This window comes from Opisthocomus hoazin, chromosome 25, assembly GCF_030867145.1.
Source record: "Opisthocomus hoazin isolate bOpiHoa1 chromosome 25, bOpiHoa1.hap1, whole genome shotgun sequence".
Classification (NCBI taxonomy): Eukaryota; Metazoa; Chordata; class Aves; order Opisthocomiformes; family Opisthocomidae; genus Opisthocomus; species Opisthocomus hoazin.
Genome location: NC_134438.1, coordinates 4,851,602 through 4,867,800, shown reverse-complemented (window position 1 = coordinate 4,867,800; position 16,199 = coordinate 4,851,602). Strand labels below are relative to the sequence as shown.

General features: G+C 48.1%; 1 protein-coding gene across 3 annotated transcripts in view; it reads left to right on the top strand.

The window, feature by feature from the left end:
- The window catches only part of PPP1R12B (protein phosphatase 1 regulatory subunit 12B), a 129,467-nt gene that overhangs the window by 53,212 nt on the left and 60,056 nt on the right, over nt 1-16,199 (top strand). For 2 of the 3 annotated variants that reach the window (XM_075443305.1, XM_075443304.1), the window contains exons 9-14: nt 110-219; nt 3,453-3,650; nt 4,430-4,512; nt 6,218-6,343; nt 11,629-11,814; nt 12,373-12,558. In XM_075443305.1, coding sequence (XP_075299420.1) covers nt 110-219; nt 3,453-3,650; nt 4,430-4,512; nt 6,218-6,343; nt 11,629-11,814; nt 12,373-12,558 — 889 coding nt within the window. The remainder of the gene's footprint in view (nt 1-109; nt 220-3,452; nt 3,651-4,429; nt 4,513-6,217; nt 6,344-11,628; nt 11,815-12,372; nt 12,559-16,199) is intronic. The other variant, XM_075443306.1, reaches the window with a different exon arrangement.

Sequence of the window (16,199 nt, the reverse complement as noted above, 5' to 3'; positions counted from 1 at the left end):
AGGTCACAGCGACGCTGAACTTGAGCTTAGTGCACACTGTGCTGGTGAAGAAGGGCCTTGGAAGTGCAATACTGAAATATTTGGTTTCTCTTCTTGTTTAAAATTGTAGAAAGGAAGGAAGAGCCCTTTGCCAACCACTCCAGTCATGAGACCAGGCCTAGCATCGCCGAGCAAGTACCACCACCAGAGTCCAACTCCTTCACTGCATCTGCCAGAAGAGTAAGTGACTTGGGAAGCAATGGGGACTCCAGCAGAGCTTGGAAGCAGGAGGGTTTTCTGGGAAATGGATGCTCCGAAACCGATTTTCAGAGGAGTTGCAAGACGTGATTTCAGGAACGCGTGATAGTGTGCAGTTTTGATCGGGATGCTGTGTTAGCATCAGTATAGGACTGGCATGAAGGAGGACGTTTGTATGATAAGGTTCCTCTTGAATCTCTTGCTCTCTGAAGCAAATTGTGCTGTTCACAAGAGAAGCCCTGCTCACCGCAAGTGCTTTGTGTGGCTGTCAGTTCTGAGGTAGCTGGTGCCAGTCGCTAAGCAGCAGGTGATCTTTCACCAAAGCTGGCTCCTGCCAGTGTGCCAGCAGCGAGTTTGGCATCATCATCATTTAAAGTGCCTCTGACTTGCCAGACGTGGTTGATTTGGTGGCGTTATGTTATGGGCCAGTAAGCAAAGAGGATAAAGTTTGCATCTGACAAGATGGCTAGGCTATGAAAGCTTTCTGAAGGAGAAGCAGAGTTACTGAAATCTTACCTGAATTCTCCAGCTCTCGCATCATTCAGCTAGATGGCACCAGGAGACTGTGTTCTGCCGAGGGCTGGTACCTTACACTTCTGCTTTCTTTTTGCACCAGAATATGGAGGACAGCTATACAGTGCAGGCACCTTGCCAAAGTCGGAATCTCTAGGTACATGTTAGAGGGAAAATGCTGCTCGCTTAGTCACACTTTTTTTGACATGCTACCAAGTCTAACTTCTCGTCCAGATCAAATGAGATAGAGCTCCTCTGGGTGTTGTTCAACCCAGGCTGACTTAGCAGGGGAAGTATGAAAGGTAGAAGGATACTGGGAAGTGTAAACGCTTCAGTTAACCTTTTCCTAACTGCTGCAGAGTGTTGCTCTCGCTCATTTGAGCTGTTTAACCCAGGGCGAGGCTGTTAGGGTATAGAAGAAGGCTTGTGTGCAAAGCAGTTATTAATTTGACATCAGTCACTTAAGATCGGCTGCTTTACCTTGCTTACATGTTTGATTCTTCTGTAACTCTCTATCAGATTGGGTTTTATGTGGGAAAATACAAGTGCTTGTGTTGCCCTTCATTTGTGGAGTTACTAATATTTGCCATTCCTGTGTTGTCCAGAAATTGCAGAAGGCAGCGTTTACTGTGGATTGGAGCTTTCTCTGAGGAAAGTGTCAAAACTACATTAAAGCGTTAGGGCTGTGTAGCTCAGTAGGCTGGAAGTGCCAGAATTAGTGGACTACAGGAGATTAACTCTGTACATCTGCATTAAAATAACATTAGCTAAGAAACGCTGCTAAAATACTGCAGTGATAATTTTATGATTTCAGTCTTGGGCCAAAGAGTTTGAGGGCAGAGCTCCCCAGTAGCTTCATTTGTTCTGGATAATGTCAGGTGGTTCGTGTTATGTAGAACATGGTCTAATAATGCTTGCATCGGCTTTGACCAAAAGCCTTGTCTACCCCAGTATCCTGCCCTGGACAGTGACCATCAAAAGATACTAGAGAAGACAGAATCTAGCTGGATTTGTCTCACACCTTCTAGCAATTTGCATTTCAGGGACTTGCTGAACCTGTGGTATTTTTGTATTTGGTACCCCCGTTAGACTTTTCCTGTATGAATTTACGCAGTCACTTTTTGAGCACCCATAGTGTTTGGGATCCTATGATGTCCAGTGGCAGAGAGTTCTTTGGCTTAATTACACATTACACAGAGCTTCCTGCACCCATTTCTTTAACCCTGCCACATGATGGTTTTGTTTGCTGCCCCTGGTTCCTTTATGGAAAGGAACGAGGAGTAATTATTCACCCTTCTATGTGCCACTGAGGAGTTTGTGTACCTTGGTTGTATCTCAGCCTGGAGACTCCTGGTACGCTGAATGACTCCTCATGCAAAAGCTCTCTTGCTCTACTCGTTCTTGTTGCCGTTCCCTGAATCTCTTCCCCTTTTTCTCTCCTGCTTTTGAGCTGTGGAGCCGAGCTGTGCACAGTACCAAAGGTGTGCTTGTACCCTGCAGTAACACAGAGGCATAATGGTGTTGTGCTTCATATTCTATTATTTTCCAATAATTCCTAATGTTTTGTTTGCTTTATTTCCTATGCAACTCAGTGTTGAGCCCCTGTCTTTGTAGAAGTATCTCTTGTGGTGCCCAGGCTCCATTCTTGAATGGCAGCAGGCATCTTTTTGCAAGACTTGATAACTGTAACTAGAGGCGTACATCTAGGCAGTTGTATATTTGAGGGATAATACATGCTTGTCAGAAGTGTCTCATGTAACAAGAAGCACGAAGCTCCGTTCTGTAACATGTATAGAACATGTGATTACCTGACCTTAGAAAGGTTTGAGCTAGAACTGGCCTCTGCAAGTCTGTAGTCCAGCCTGTTACTCAAAGCAGGGACAACTTCAAGCCTCTGTCGTGTTGCTTTGAACTGCCTGAGTTCAGCTGAGTACTGCAGAGGCCCTGAGGATGGAGGTGCCCCACTCTCTCTTGCTCCCTGTCCCAGGGCAGCGTCGCTCCTACCAGGAGGTATGTCTTCCTTCACGTCAGTTGGGATGTCCCGTGCTGGGACTTGGGTCTGTTCCTACTTCTCCTTTCACTGTAGACTGTTGAGAAGATGTCTGGTTCCATATCCTCTGTAAACTCCAACCCAGAAGTAGTAGAGCAATTAAATCTTTTCCTTGCCTTCTCTTTTCCATGCTAAACAAGCCAGGTTTCCTCAGTCTCTCTCTTTTACGTGTTGTGTACTCCAGCTCCCTAATGATCGTAATGGCTTCTCCTGGACTCTCTCCAGTTTGGTCTGTGTAAGGGTTTTAAGCTCTTTTGGGTAGTCCCAAAAGAGCCGATTACTTTTTTCAGTGTTCTGCCTTTATTGAATAATTTCCCCTTCCTAAACAGGTGCTTCAGCAAGCTGCGTTGTTCCTTGTATTGTGTCTGCAAAGCTGGAGGGGAGGGCACTGTGTAGGCAAAAAGAGCTGCACAATGACACAAGACTGCTTTCATCGTCTCTCCCTGGGGATGAGGGCACCACAGCAGTTTGCATCCCTGTGAGTTCACCTTGAGCTATGTCCTCTAATTAAAGCTAAGCAGGAAAGCAGTCACTTCATCTTCCGTTCACAAGTGTAGCCCAGCAAAAACTGAGGCTTGTTGAAATACTTTCAGAACTTCAGTTGTGCCTTGCTGTGCTCTTACTTCTTCCAAATGTCCCTTCTCCTCTACAGTTCAGTTGGCTCGGCAAGACGGACGAGCAGAAGGATGAGTCACCGTCATCGTGGCGGCTGGGACTACGGAAGACTGGCAGTCACAACATGTTGAGTGAAGTCGCTGCTACTCGTGAGGCGCAGAGAGATAAGACTTCCTCTATCTATCGTTCTTCGTCAAGTCCTCGAATATCTGCGTTATTAGACAATAAAGACAAGGTTTGGCTTTCAGCAAAGGTGTTTTAGTGCATCCCTGTTGAGCAGACTTTACCTCACAGGTTTAAGACCCTTCCCCGTTCATTTTGAGTTATTGCTGGGCTTTGTATCCAGCACAAACTTAGGTCTCTTTCACTCTTTTTTTTTTTTTTTTTTTCTTCTTTTGAAAATCATTCCTATCCTGTCAGTTGTTCTTGCAGAACTGGAGTTTGGTGCCCCTTTGACCTAATTACTGCTTGGTTTGGAGTGGGCTGCCAGTCTGGCATGGTCCATTCTTTGCCACCAAATATCTAATCCAGACAGTAGCACATACCTGCAGTGGAAATTCTCCTTCACTGTCATCTATATGGATTCCTCCTGTATCCACCAGCTGTCTTTGTGAATCCCATCCCACGTGTTCATTAGCTGTAACTTCGCTGCCCGTGGGTAGATGCCCCATCCCTGGAAACATTCAAGGTTAGGTTGGACAGGGCTCTGAGCAACCTGGTCAAGTTGAAGATGACCCTGCTTGTTCCAGGGTGGTTGGACTGGATGGCCCTTAGGCGTCCCTTCCAACCCAAACTATTCTATGATTTATAAGTAGTTAAAGTTAGTAGCTACTTTTATTCACTAGCATGCTCTTCAGGAAATCATTTTCAGAACTAATACTTTTATGCTGTGGTATGCGTTGCCCAAGAAAATGCCCTAAACCCGTTGTCCTTAGACAGGAGAAATTCAGTTGTCGCTGAATGTGCTGGAAGTGTAGCAGATGTGCAGTTGAATTACTTCTTTTTCTTCACCAGGATAAAGACAACAAGAGCTATCTTGCCACAATAGCCCCCAGAAGACTAAGCAGTACGAGTGATATAGAAGAAAAAGAAAACAGGTGAGACTGTCTGAATTTAATGCTCAGCCTCTGTCCTGTCAGTAGTTCCTCCAGAATGGCCTTTTTCCTATATTCATAGTGCATATATTTTCTCAGCAGTCCTGAGTACATGGGAATTCACAATATCGAGAGCTATCTGTCATCTGTAAAAGTTCTGGTACGTTGCTTTTCATTTAGGTGGGCAGACAACAGGCTGATTTCTCCACCCCTGCATTCCTACGGGTGCGGTCTCCATCCAGGAAACTAGATTTATGTATAGTCTTTCCTTTTATATGCAAGTGCCTCGTTTTGTAGCTGGCACCTGCGCATGTACCTCTGTCGCTTGCTCAATAGTCACCTTCAGTGCCTTTGATCGTGCGGCTGTCACTTTTTGACTCGCTTGAGTCTGTGAGCTCTGTCTTATGGAACTGTTTCCACTGCAGGAGTTGTTTACGTGGTGAATGTGTGTGGTTGGTTCTGGACAGAACCACACTATAAATAGGACAGATACCTGGCATCTCAAGATATATTTGAGGAGCTAATCTCTACAAACAGGTTCTTCACAGTTTGTGTTAGAAGGAGTAAAACCTGAGCTTAGCCTCATTTCCAGCCATGTCCACAATCATGGTAGAAAGGCACGTACAGAGAGGCCATTGTGAGCTGTAGTTGTTGGGAAGAAGTCGTGGCAGATGACCACCCTGAGAGAATTTCAGCACAGTTTGAGATTCTTTGCTGATCTCTTGCTGGAACCTCACTGCTGCGTTCTTGCTTCAGCTCAGCCCGTCACTGTGATTTGGAGTTTGGCAGGCAATTTGTGTCCGCTGGTCAGCTGGAGCGGTTCTGGCAGCGGCTCGTACGGAGTGGCCTGTCCAGCTGACTGCTGCCGAGCGTCCCTCGCGCGGCGCGGTGGGGAGTGAGGAGAACTGGCCGCGTGAGCAGGTGGTGCCCAGGCCTGCTGGGTAGGACAGATTTTTCCCAATATTCTTTCCTTTCAGAACAAGCTGAGTTTGACTTCGCAGACCCGCAGGTGTCTGAAAGGGCATCAGCATGTACATGGCAATTGAAAAATGAAAAATAATTGCGGGCTGATGAGTGAATGGATTTGTTTTGCTTTACAGCTCAAGGTCCTGTCAAGGCCAGAGAAGAATAGGACGTATTGTCAAAGTGTGTGTTAGGAAAAGGAGCCCTGATTTCAGATAACTGTGATAAAAAGGACTATTTATTGATAACTTGTCAAGTAGTTTTAGCTATTGCCAAGTATTTTGTTGTTTTCTGCTGCTAACTACAGCATAGGATTTGCCACACTGAATTGCTTTACTGTCATTGCCTGGATACCTCAGAGAAGAGAATCTTCCCCTGCAGTTGCAATATCTGTCCAGTTATGCAACGTTGTTTGATACAAAACGGCAGAGAGAATACCAAACAACGTTGTTTAATATGTTAAATTACTTCTATGGACAATTGAAACTTCAGTTGGAAGATTTCTGACTCAGAAGGATCTTGTTCCTCTCTATACAAAGCATTATCTGGTGGCTCTGAAGTCCCACAGCTGGCTGTAACAGAAACTGCTGTGAAGGCCAGAAGAGGGGTTTCAGTGAGCTGCGTCACCTGTGAACGTTGGTGCACACGGGCTTTAGGGAAGGGTTTGTGTTGTGGCCTGTAAAGGAGGCAAAAGCAGACTCCAGAAGTTTTTTCTAATCAAACCTCGTGCTCTCTCCTGCATTAGAGAATCAGCTGTTAACCTAGTGCGGAGCGGCTCCTACACCCGGCAGCCGTGGAGGGAGGAATCAAAGGGAAGCGAAGCTCCCCATTCTGGTGCACCTACTACCTACGTATCTACCTACTTGAAAAGGTACGTCCAGTTCTCTCTCGCATGGGTTCCCAGGCAGACAGTTCTACTCCTAACATGCCTCCCAGACTTCAGCCTCCTGCTTGCTGCTTACTGCATCAGTGTAACTGGCCGTGGGACCCTCTTCTGCTGAGAGCAGGAAAGAAAAATTAAGATTTACTGACATTTGTCATGCTAAATAATATTTTTGAAAGGCCATCATTTTTGTTGATTTTTAAATTGCTAAACTGAATTTAAAGATCTCTTCTTCACATAATTCAAATGCAAAGTGTTTTCTCAGTTTTATGCTAGTATTATGGTTAGACAATAAAACTAAAATTGATCATAAAAAGAGAACAAAGTAATTACAGTTTGAAGGCATTGTTCAGATAGCTATTGACAGGTAAGTTGTAGCTCATCTCTGATTTTGGTTTATAGTAGTCCATGGTTATGGCATCATTATCGGAAAAGTGGCAGTGTTCTTGTGCATGACTTGCAGCGCTTGCTAAGGAGTGAGGCTGGCGTCTCCAACTGATTTCTTGTGGCAGTAAGGAAGCAGTTTCTGCACAGTGTATGTGAAGTTGTAGAGGCCAATTGTCGGTGAACTAGCCAGGCAGAATCAGGAGAGCAGTCCTGTGGATAGTGTCTTTAATTGGCAGCATCTTTTACCCCTTTGGAAGGCAGAGGCTCAGTTTCTTTGAAGTACCAGGTAATGCTGTCTCTGGATGAGGTGAATAAATGCCCTGCTCTGTGAAGGCAAAGAATACATTACTGAGTTTTCATCTCATTTGTGAGAAGGAGGATCAGCTCTTTGTGCTAAGTGCAGTTCCATCACCTCACCTTTATTTCAGCTAATACTGGGAGCCATCCGAACAGCGTCTATAAACATGTCACGCTGCAAAGCCATTTGATCTGCGCCTAAGGAAAAAGTCAGAAAAATTTCAAGGTTTTAGATTGTTACACCAAATTCTAGACCCTGAACTAAGTAACTGTCCTGAAGATGGAGCAATTGCTTGAGATGTTTGGGAAAAGGTGGATTTTTCCTGTTCTAGTTCTTAGGCTGGTAGAGGTAAGTTGTGCTCAAGGATGTGTCTGTCCAGTTGCTGAGCACGTACAGACCCATTTCCACAAAAGGGGAACAGATAGCCACTTCAAGCAGTAGACTTCTCCTGCTCTGCTGATCCATTCCAGTGACTTCACATCTATCCTGGGACATGATGACAGGCCAGCCTCCACAGCTTGTCTCTCTCGAAAGGCAGTCCAACAAGCCGCAGCTGATTACATTGGAAAACCTGTGCCTCTTGCTGCTGGCATGCCTTGCTGTTCCCTAATCTGAGCGACACGGCAGTCTCTAACATCACTAACGTGGCTGTCTGTTAAAATTTTACAAATGTGGACTGTTTACCTCGGCTATTCCTGAACCAGATTTAGTATTAGATTCACATAGTTGTACTGTGTTTCCGTGGTTAAACTGTGCAGAGGCTAGCGAAGGTTTTGGCTGGCAGGGGTGTTTCACTAATCCCGATTTATTGACACAAAGGCTGCATTCCGGCCTTTCGTAGGAAGGTGTTTATTTACAAGCAATTACAGAGAATGGCTTTGCAAGGTAGGAATAAAGTCTACTTTTTTTAAAGAGATCAATGGTTTTGCACTGTATGTATAAAGAGTAAAATCATGATCAATTTGACCTCTATCCTGTATGGTTTTCTATAGAAGAGCACAGAGAAATTATATTTAATTGTATTGAACCTCTAGATTTCTTCAGCCTTGTGCGTCAGCCTCTAAGGTGAGGAAGGGAACCTGTGCCTGTTAAAGGATGAGCTCTTTGTCATTTCCAAGTATTAACAAAACTCTGAACACAACTCCAAAAGATAAAAGCTCGTTCTGAGAGGGGAAGAATTAAAGTGAACATGACATACTTGGATGTTACTGAGAGGACGACTTCTGTACGTCTGCATTTCCCCTTTACCTCGGTATTTAACTAGTCTCCAGAAAGATACATGGTTATGTTCTAGAAGTGCTTTATATGACTCCCAAGCAAAGAGTAAACAACAGCAACAGATCATATTAAGATGTTGAAAATGGCTTTTCTTCAAAAAGGGGACCACTTGCGGCAACGTTGCAGGTGTTCTTCAGCTTTAGTTGAAGCAAACGTGAAAGTGCTCTCTGTAGTGGTCGTGGCTGGCTGCCTTCTGCGTTCTCTAGGGGTGTACCGCTAGCCCAGGAATTCCCAGCACCCCGTTCCGACAGCCCGTTCTCCGTTTCATATTGGCCTTCCGACAGCCAGTTCGCGCTGCCTGTGTGCTGAAGGATTTGGAGGAAAAGTGGCAGAGCGGATTGAATTAATTTGGCGTACTTCCTTTGGCGTCAGCCGTAAGAGGTGCCTCACAGGGAGGGGTCGCACACACCGAAAGGAAATGGCTTTTTCACACAGTTAGTCTCTCCTTCATTTTACGTGTTTGCAGATAGGTGTATCTCCTTACTGGTTAGGTTCTCGTAAAAACCACCACAGCGAGTCAGGCCAACAGTCCCTGCAGTCCAGGCTCTGTTTCTGACAGCAGCTGGTTTTGAGGGACAAGTTGCAAAAGCCAGGATAACTTACGAGCAGTCTCCCACCTCCTACACTCTCCTTGCTTCCAGCAACCATGATTTTAGGAGCCAGGGGTTATACTTAACCATTGTTCTTAATAGCCACCACTGTGGCCAACTTCCATAAGCAAATCCTGTTTTGATCTCTGCCATACCCTATGGCAGTCTGTTAAAAAAAAAAATAGTCATGTGTTTTGTGCAAACCTTTTTTACGAGCGTATGTGGAACCTTTTTAAGATTTTGAAGGCTTTAGATTTTAAATTCTACTTGCCTTAGCTGTTTTCAGAAGTGTTTTCTTTTTATTGATTTGAAGTGTTGCTCTCCATTTCATTGCTCATTGCCTGATGGTTATGTTACGGTGATGATGTTAAAGAATAAGTAGCAGTGTGTCAGTGCCTTTTCTATTTCTAATATTCAATTCTTTAACATAAATTCAAAATCCTCCCTTTTACAGATTCATATGATCACAGCTGTTAATTAACAAGATTCCTCAGCTAACTTTTTTCCTGCAATTTTCTGGCCCCGTTCAGATCTAATGTGAACAATTGTATAAATGCCCTAGAGTCCTCCTCAAACTGTGTAGTGCCCCCGGTGCAAGGTGACAGGGTGGAGAGGTGAATTCCCGTAGAGCTGGCAGTGCTCCACGTTTCTCTGACCCGGGACGCGTGTGTGGAGGAGTAGGCACAAGGCCACCGCCATGCTCTCTCCCTCCGTTCCCCCTCCTCCTCCTTCCCCTTGCATCTCCCCCACGTCTCTGCTCTCCCAGGCACCTGGTGCTGCTTCCATCCTCTTGTCTCCCCTTTTCACCCATTACCTTTCCCTTCTGACAGATGGTCCTTCTCAGGTCTTCCTTGATAACCTTCCTGTGTCCTCCCCTCGTGACCAAGTTCCTTCTCTTTTTTGCAGCCCCCTCATGCCCCCGCCTCTCTGCCTTGGGGTCTCCTACGATGGTGCCACATCAACACTGCTCCCCCCCAGGGTTGCCACCACCTTTTCTCATGCTGCTCCTCTTGTTCCTTCCCCTGGCTCACGCTCCACTACCATTGTCCTCTCAAAACGCTCATTTCTGCACCTTCGTGGCTGCTTGCTCTGCATGCCCGCACCAGCCAGGCTTAGCTGCCTGCTCCCGCCTCCTCCCAGCCCATCTCCAGGGCTTGGCTTTTTCCTCTGGTGCAGAGAGCCAAGAAGGGAGGCACTTGCTTCCAGCAGGACTTCCTGCTCCCCCGTGCTCCAGGCAGGAGCCAGCTTTCCAGAGGAAGCTTTGTTTAGGGCCTGGTGGAGGTTGCTACCTGGTGACAATAACTTACTTGTTCCTTTGTGACCTGGATGTGGCAAGCAGCCATCGACTGAAGAGCCCAAATGTAAGGTTCCTCCCCGTGGAGGGTTTCCGGGATGCCCCAGGCTCTCCGCTGGCTGTCTAGGGACCAGCTGCTTGTTCTGGGCTGGCTGGGGACCTTGGCAGATAAAACTGGTTTGTAAACTGGGTGCCTAAGTGGATTGGGCTGGATCCTTCCTCCAGCCTCCTGTCCTTGGCATTCGTCCTGCCCCTTTCCAGTTTTATTTCAGCCTCGGGCTGCTATCTCTGACTCTTGCTCTAGTGCTGACTTCCAGTTCCAGTCCGTTGTCCCTGGGGTTCCCATCAACCTTTGTCCCGGTTGGCTTTTCCTCTAGATCAGCTTTTATTCCTGCTGCAACCACTTTCCTCCATGCATGCTGGCACGGGGGTCGTTAGGGTGCGGGAGGGGAGAGGCAGCCTTCCAGCCTTCCTAGCCTTTGATCCTGCAGACAGCCCAGTCTGGCCAGTAGTAACCAGGAATACCAGTTGCTGGGAAAGGCGTGGCACGTTCCTAGGTCACGCGTGCATGCTCGTGTGCTCTGTGCAGACAACGAGCAGCCCGTATGTGGGGCTCTGGCACATGCAGTAAGGAGATTTTGCCAGATTTCAAGTCTGTTCTTGGAGCTGTGCAACTTATCCCATCTAGGGTGGATTTTCTCTGAAAAAGCAGAAGGGCACATCCTCGTGTGAGAGTCCTTCTCCTCTTCTCCTGTCTCTTCTCCGAAGCATGAGCACTGAATCGCAGCCTGTCAGCAGTTTTCAGTAATAATGTCTTTAAGGGTTTTGTTTTAAACTGGATAAATATGGATTTCCCCTGGTCATTCGTGAATTTTTTTGGACAGTTTTGCTAGCTGTTTTCCAGAAATACAGAGTTTGTGCCAAACACGCCTTAAAGAAAATTAAATCCTGAACTGATTGTCTTTTGCCAAAGCTTTAAGCCACTGAAAACAAGTTCTTGAAACTGGAAGTCCCAGGCATCGTCAGGAGGTGATGCAGCCAGACCTGCCTATGTCACTCTCTCCTTCCCTGCTTTAAGCAACCTCATCCTTGCTCACCGTTTCCACCGTTCCCCAGTACACAGGGGTGCTCTGCGCGCGCCGCTTTCACTGCAGCAGGTCACTGGGGTTCTTCCCTTCGCTGATCTTCACCGGTTCACCTCCGCGCCGCTGTTCTCTCGCTGAAGCTCAGCGGGGCTTGCTAAGAGGCTGCTGCTAGCGCTAGCCTGCCGGGGCGACCCGCGGCGCTCCGGGGTACTCTCCTCTCCGTGCATACATGTTGCTAAGATGTAATACTTGCTCCCTTTCCAGCTGAGAGCCCGGCTGTGGTGATGTTCTGTTGAATATTGACTGTGCTCTGAAGGACGTGATTTTGTGATGTTTTACAGTGCTTCATTTGGTAGAAGTAGTGACCTCAGCAGTCCCTACATTTCAGCCAGTCGCAATACATCTCTAGCTACCTCACCCACTACCATTGGGTCATCTACCTCACTGGGCACCCCGTGGCAACCTGCCTCTGCCTGTCCCACAGCTCTCGGTGCGAACACTGCTGCGTCAGCCCGCCAGTATACCAGGTAACGGCTCACAGCGGAGATAACGCTGCAGAAAATCAGCATTTGGGTTGGAAGTTCTGCCTTCTGGAGTGGATTGTGGATTGGAAATGTGCTTCCGCACGGGAAGCTCTGATAAGAAATCCCAGAATGGTTGCGTTGGACGGTTTCAGTAGCGTGTGTGCACCAGCAAGCAGCGAGCAGCCCGTATGCGACCTTAGCTTTCCTCACTTGCTGGAGTGGTCAGTTGTGCCCTCTTGCTGCCCTGTTAGAGACGCAGCGTGCTGCTCGGGCTGCTCTTGGGCATCCAGTGTACAAGCTCTTGGAGTTCATTCCTTCTGCTTATTCACCAGGTACATTTTTCTAATAATTTTTGCTGCGAACAGGGATGTGAAGACTATGAATTCCTCCTGCTCACTCTTCTACAAGTTTTTAAAAACTCATTTTAATGTGTGCTGTTCTTTACAAGAACATGAGTCTAGAACGAGGAGAATGAACTGTCAATGCTCCCTTGAGGTGGCTGGTCTTGGTCAGCAGTTGAGTTCACTTGCTTTGCTTTCCGTTGTGTCTTCTCTATTTCAGAGCCCCTTTCAGGCAACAAACTGATTCTGCTGTAGAGAAAAATACAGAGGGCATCTCTGCTAGCACCCCCCTAGGTGTAATCACAAATCGTGCTATACTCGGCTCTGCTAATGGTATTGCCAATGCCGGTGCTGCCTCAACTACAGGAAAGGACTTCTCAGCCGAGGAAGCCAGGGAGCGCAGAAGGTCAGTGAGCAGAGTGCCGGGGTGTGTTGGTCCTCCTCTGTGAGCAGGTCTCAGTGGCGGTGACGGTGGGGATGTAAGAACAGTCTCTTAGGTGTGACGGGGAGTAGGAGGCTGCTGCCCCTGCTCCATCTTAAGGTTTTGAACTGAGTCATCACTGGATTGTAGGTTAAATTCAGTTTCATAATTTTCTACTTGTCTTTTCAGCATCTCAGTCTTTTTCTTCAGTAGTCATCTCGGCCTCTAATCTCAATCCCTAAGGCCTCTGTGTCTAGAGGGACAGACAGCCCAGCAGCCACTCGCAGTAGGTTCTGTAACGTGAATCCCATCCGAAAAAGAGCGTTGGACTGAGAGACATTCAGATAAAGCCACCCCTGTGATTCTGCTCAGCCAAGTGTCCTTATGCCCCGATGGAGACATCTTTGCACCAGTCCCCTGTGTTCCCTCTGTAGCGTGCAGATGTGCGATACAGGAGGAGACGGACTGCGCTCTGGCAGCGTGCGTTTCTTGCGGCTGAAAGAAGACTTAGCACAGAGGCAGAGGTCTGCCGTGTGCAGCCGAGGCTGTTCCAGCAGCAGCAGTGTTTTGAATCCCTCTGAATCTAGGTGGTGGTATCTCTTTCTTATCGTAGGATGTTATTTTAAGATTAGGGAGATATAAACCTGGGGTAGCTGGTGCTCTTTTCAAAGGAAATTTACCATGTGCATTTAAGTACAGAATATCAAATGATCTGTATTTGTTCCTGCAAACAAGTTAACTTTTGCAAAATCTGTCTCTTCTGATGGCATCAATGAAAGTAAAAGGTAATAAATAAAATGCGGTGATGAACTGTGCATTTCTGACTAGCAACCAGTTCGTGGAGTGTTTTAGCCATTAGATTCTTCCAAACTAAAATAATAACTTCTTAAAAATACAGACCCTCCTGAGTGGAGATGGTGCTCTGACACATTTTTAAATGGCCTGAAGCCAAAGGACGTGAAAAGCAATCATGGAAACCCTCAGCTTGCAGAGGTGAGGGTGGCAGAGCTCAGCAGTGCCCTGCAGTCTGCAGTCAGGCACGTGACCCCTGGCGCGGAGGGAGGGCATGCTCGCTGCGGCCGCTCGCTGCTGCGGCTGCCGCAGATCCTGGAAGGAAGGCGCTGCTGGGAACACACTCAAACTTCTCGTGCAGTTCGGGCTTTTCTTTTTTTTCCCCCCAGAGCTAGCACAGGGAGTGCTTTGAAGGTATTGCAGGCGTTGTGGATGAGGCCCGCTCTGTATGCGGGGACACGATTTGAAATCGCTGCTGTAGAGTTGCTGCTTTGTCTGTGAGAACACTGACGTTTAATATTAGGGGTGCCTCTGTGTGCTCCTTGTCATTTTGCTAGGGGTCAGCTGGCTTGGTGGTGTTTGCAATTGAATTGAGATGAGCTGCCAAAAGATACTCCCGGTGCAAAGTGAGACTGTGGAAAGAGGACAGAGGGAGTATTGTGCTTTCAGTTCGCACTTGAGACCCTTTCAGAATATCTCCGTTTTGGCAAGCCCACAATCAAGTTGCAGAAGCTTTAGATTCTTCCCGGGAGAAGTGGGCTCCGCAAAACCCACCAGACTTGGCACTGTCTGCAGACAGGGAACTTGACTGCGGTAGTACTTGGAAATGCCCAAAAGAGCATCTATTAATATTACTGCATCGGCATTTATTGCCGAATCAGTTTCTATAAATAATAGAGATCATCTGTTTAAGTCTCCTGTATTTTTTTAAAGAACCATCTCCTATGAATTATGCTAATGCAAAGAGAAACACCAGAAAATTCCTCCCACATTTAATTGATGCTTTGTAACTACTGATGGGAAAAAAGCACCGCAATGATGCGTTGTGCTGGTGGGTGGAGGAAACCTCATTTGTGAATGTGTGTTCTAACAGCAGGACACACTGACTAGGGAACTGCCTGCGCCTGATGAACTAGGAAAGATGGACCTAGAGGAACAGGAGAGGTCACCTAAAAGGGAAAAGCTTATTTTGGAAGGAGACCAATTCCAGTAAAATAAAATAAAAAGGAAAATGGCAAACAGTTGTCAGGGAAGCACTATATGAATTTCAGTTCCCACCGGCAGCTGTTGCAGTAGCATTTGGTCTGCTTCAGTGTTTCCAAAGCTCCAGCTTTCTCTTAGCAACAAAAACATAAACAAGCTTATCATCTAATATTAGATCACAGGGATGTCTCTGAACTTGTGGCCTTAAATTATCTGTGTGAAGCCAAAAGGTTAAAGCAGACGAGGCTGCTAGGTCTGGGGAGGAACAACGAGCAACGTGCTGTGGAGCGCTGGTTGGTGTCCTTTGGTGGCCAGCAAGCCTTACCCTGGCCCACCGCAGCGTTTCACCCGTGGTGTTTTACCTGCTGCCAGTTTGCTGGCTAAATCGGTCAGCAAACGCTCCAGTAGCTGGAAAATGGTGTGAACCATGCCTGGCGTCGTTACGACGGGGGGGAGGGAAACACAGAAGAGAAAGCAGCACGGGAGAAATCGGTCTGGAGGAATGCAGCGTGGTCTGTCCACCTGGCCGGCCCGCAGCGCGCCTGCTGTCAGAGCCGTATGTCTCGGCCGGTCGGCCAAGCCGGCGGAACATTTGCATCCTCCCAGCTGCACGCTCAGCCTCCCCTCACTGCGCCGCAGCGCTGGTGCTGAGGAGGGGCTGGAAAGGTGCCATCTTCCAGAGTCAGGATTTTTGCCAGGCAGTTTCTTTTTTGTGGGAATTTTGGAGCCGCCGATGCCTGTTGCCGCGGGGCTCGGCGATCTCCTGCCAGCGTCGAATTGTCTCGCGTTGCGAAGGCGTTGGTCCGGCTGCACCCAGAACAGCACTGGCTCTGCTAAGGGTGAATTACAGGCGCGGGGATGCTGTGCCTGCAGTATCTGGTGCAGACCTTGTACTCCTGGTGCAGAACTAACACCCTTCTGGTTTCTCCTTGGAGCAAGCAGGCGGTGGGGACGCGGGGGTCCTGTTGCTGGCAGCCCGCTGGGGGATTAGCCGGACTGACAGCGGCCTCTAGTGCCACCAGCTCCTGGGCAAAGCTCAGCTGCGACCTTGGCCGGGTGACCTCAGCGCAGGGCTCTGCTCAGCTCTTCTGCTGCAGCCCCTCGGACAGGGTCCCCGTGTCCCCCATCCCTGCTTGGAGCCCTGCCCGTGGAGGAGCGGGCTCCGCAGGAGGTCTTGCTGTGCTGGAAGGTCACTTGTGCCGTGGAGTGGAAGGTCTGGGGGGTCTGGGTCTCACTGAAGCCAGCGAGCTTCGGTTCCTGGAACAGAGTGAAGGGCTACCCCGCAGCCCGTGGCCCATGGTTAGCTGTCACACGGGGCAAGACAAGCTTTCACAGAATCCCAGAATGGTTGGGGTTGGCAGGGCCCTCTGTGGGTCACCCAGCCCAACCCCCTGCCCAAGCAGGGTCACCCAGAGCAGGCTGCACAGGACCGCGTCCAGGCGGGGCTGGAATATCTCCAGAGAAGGAGACTCCACAGCCTCCCTGGGCAGCCTGGGCCAGGGCTCCGTCACCCTCAGAGGGAAGAAGTTCTTCCTCATCTTCAGCTGGAGCTTCCTCTGCTTCAGTTTGTGCCCGTTGCCCCTTGTCCTGTCGCTGGGCACCACTGGAAAGAGCCTGGCTTTGCCTGAGAA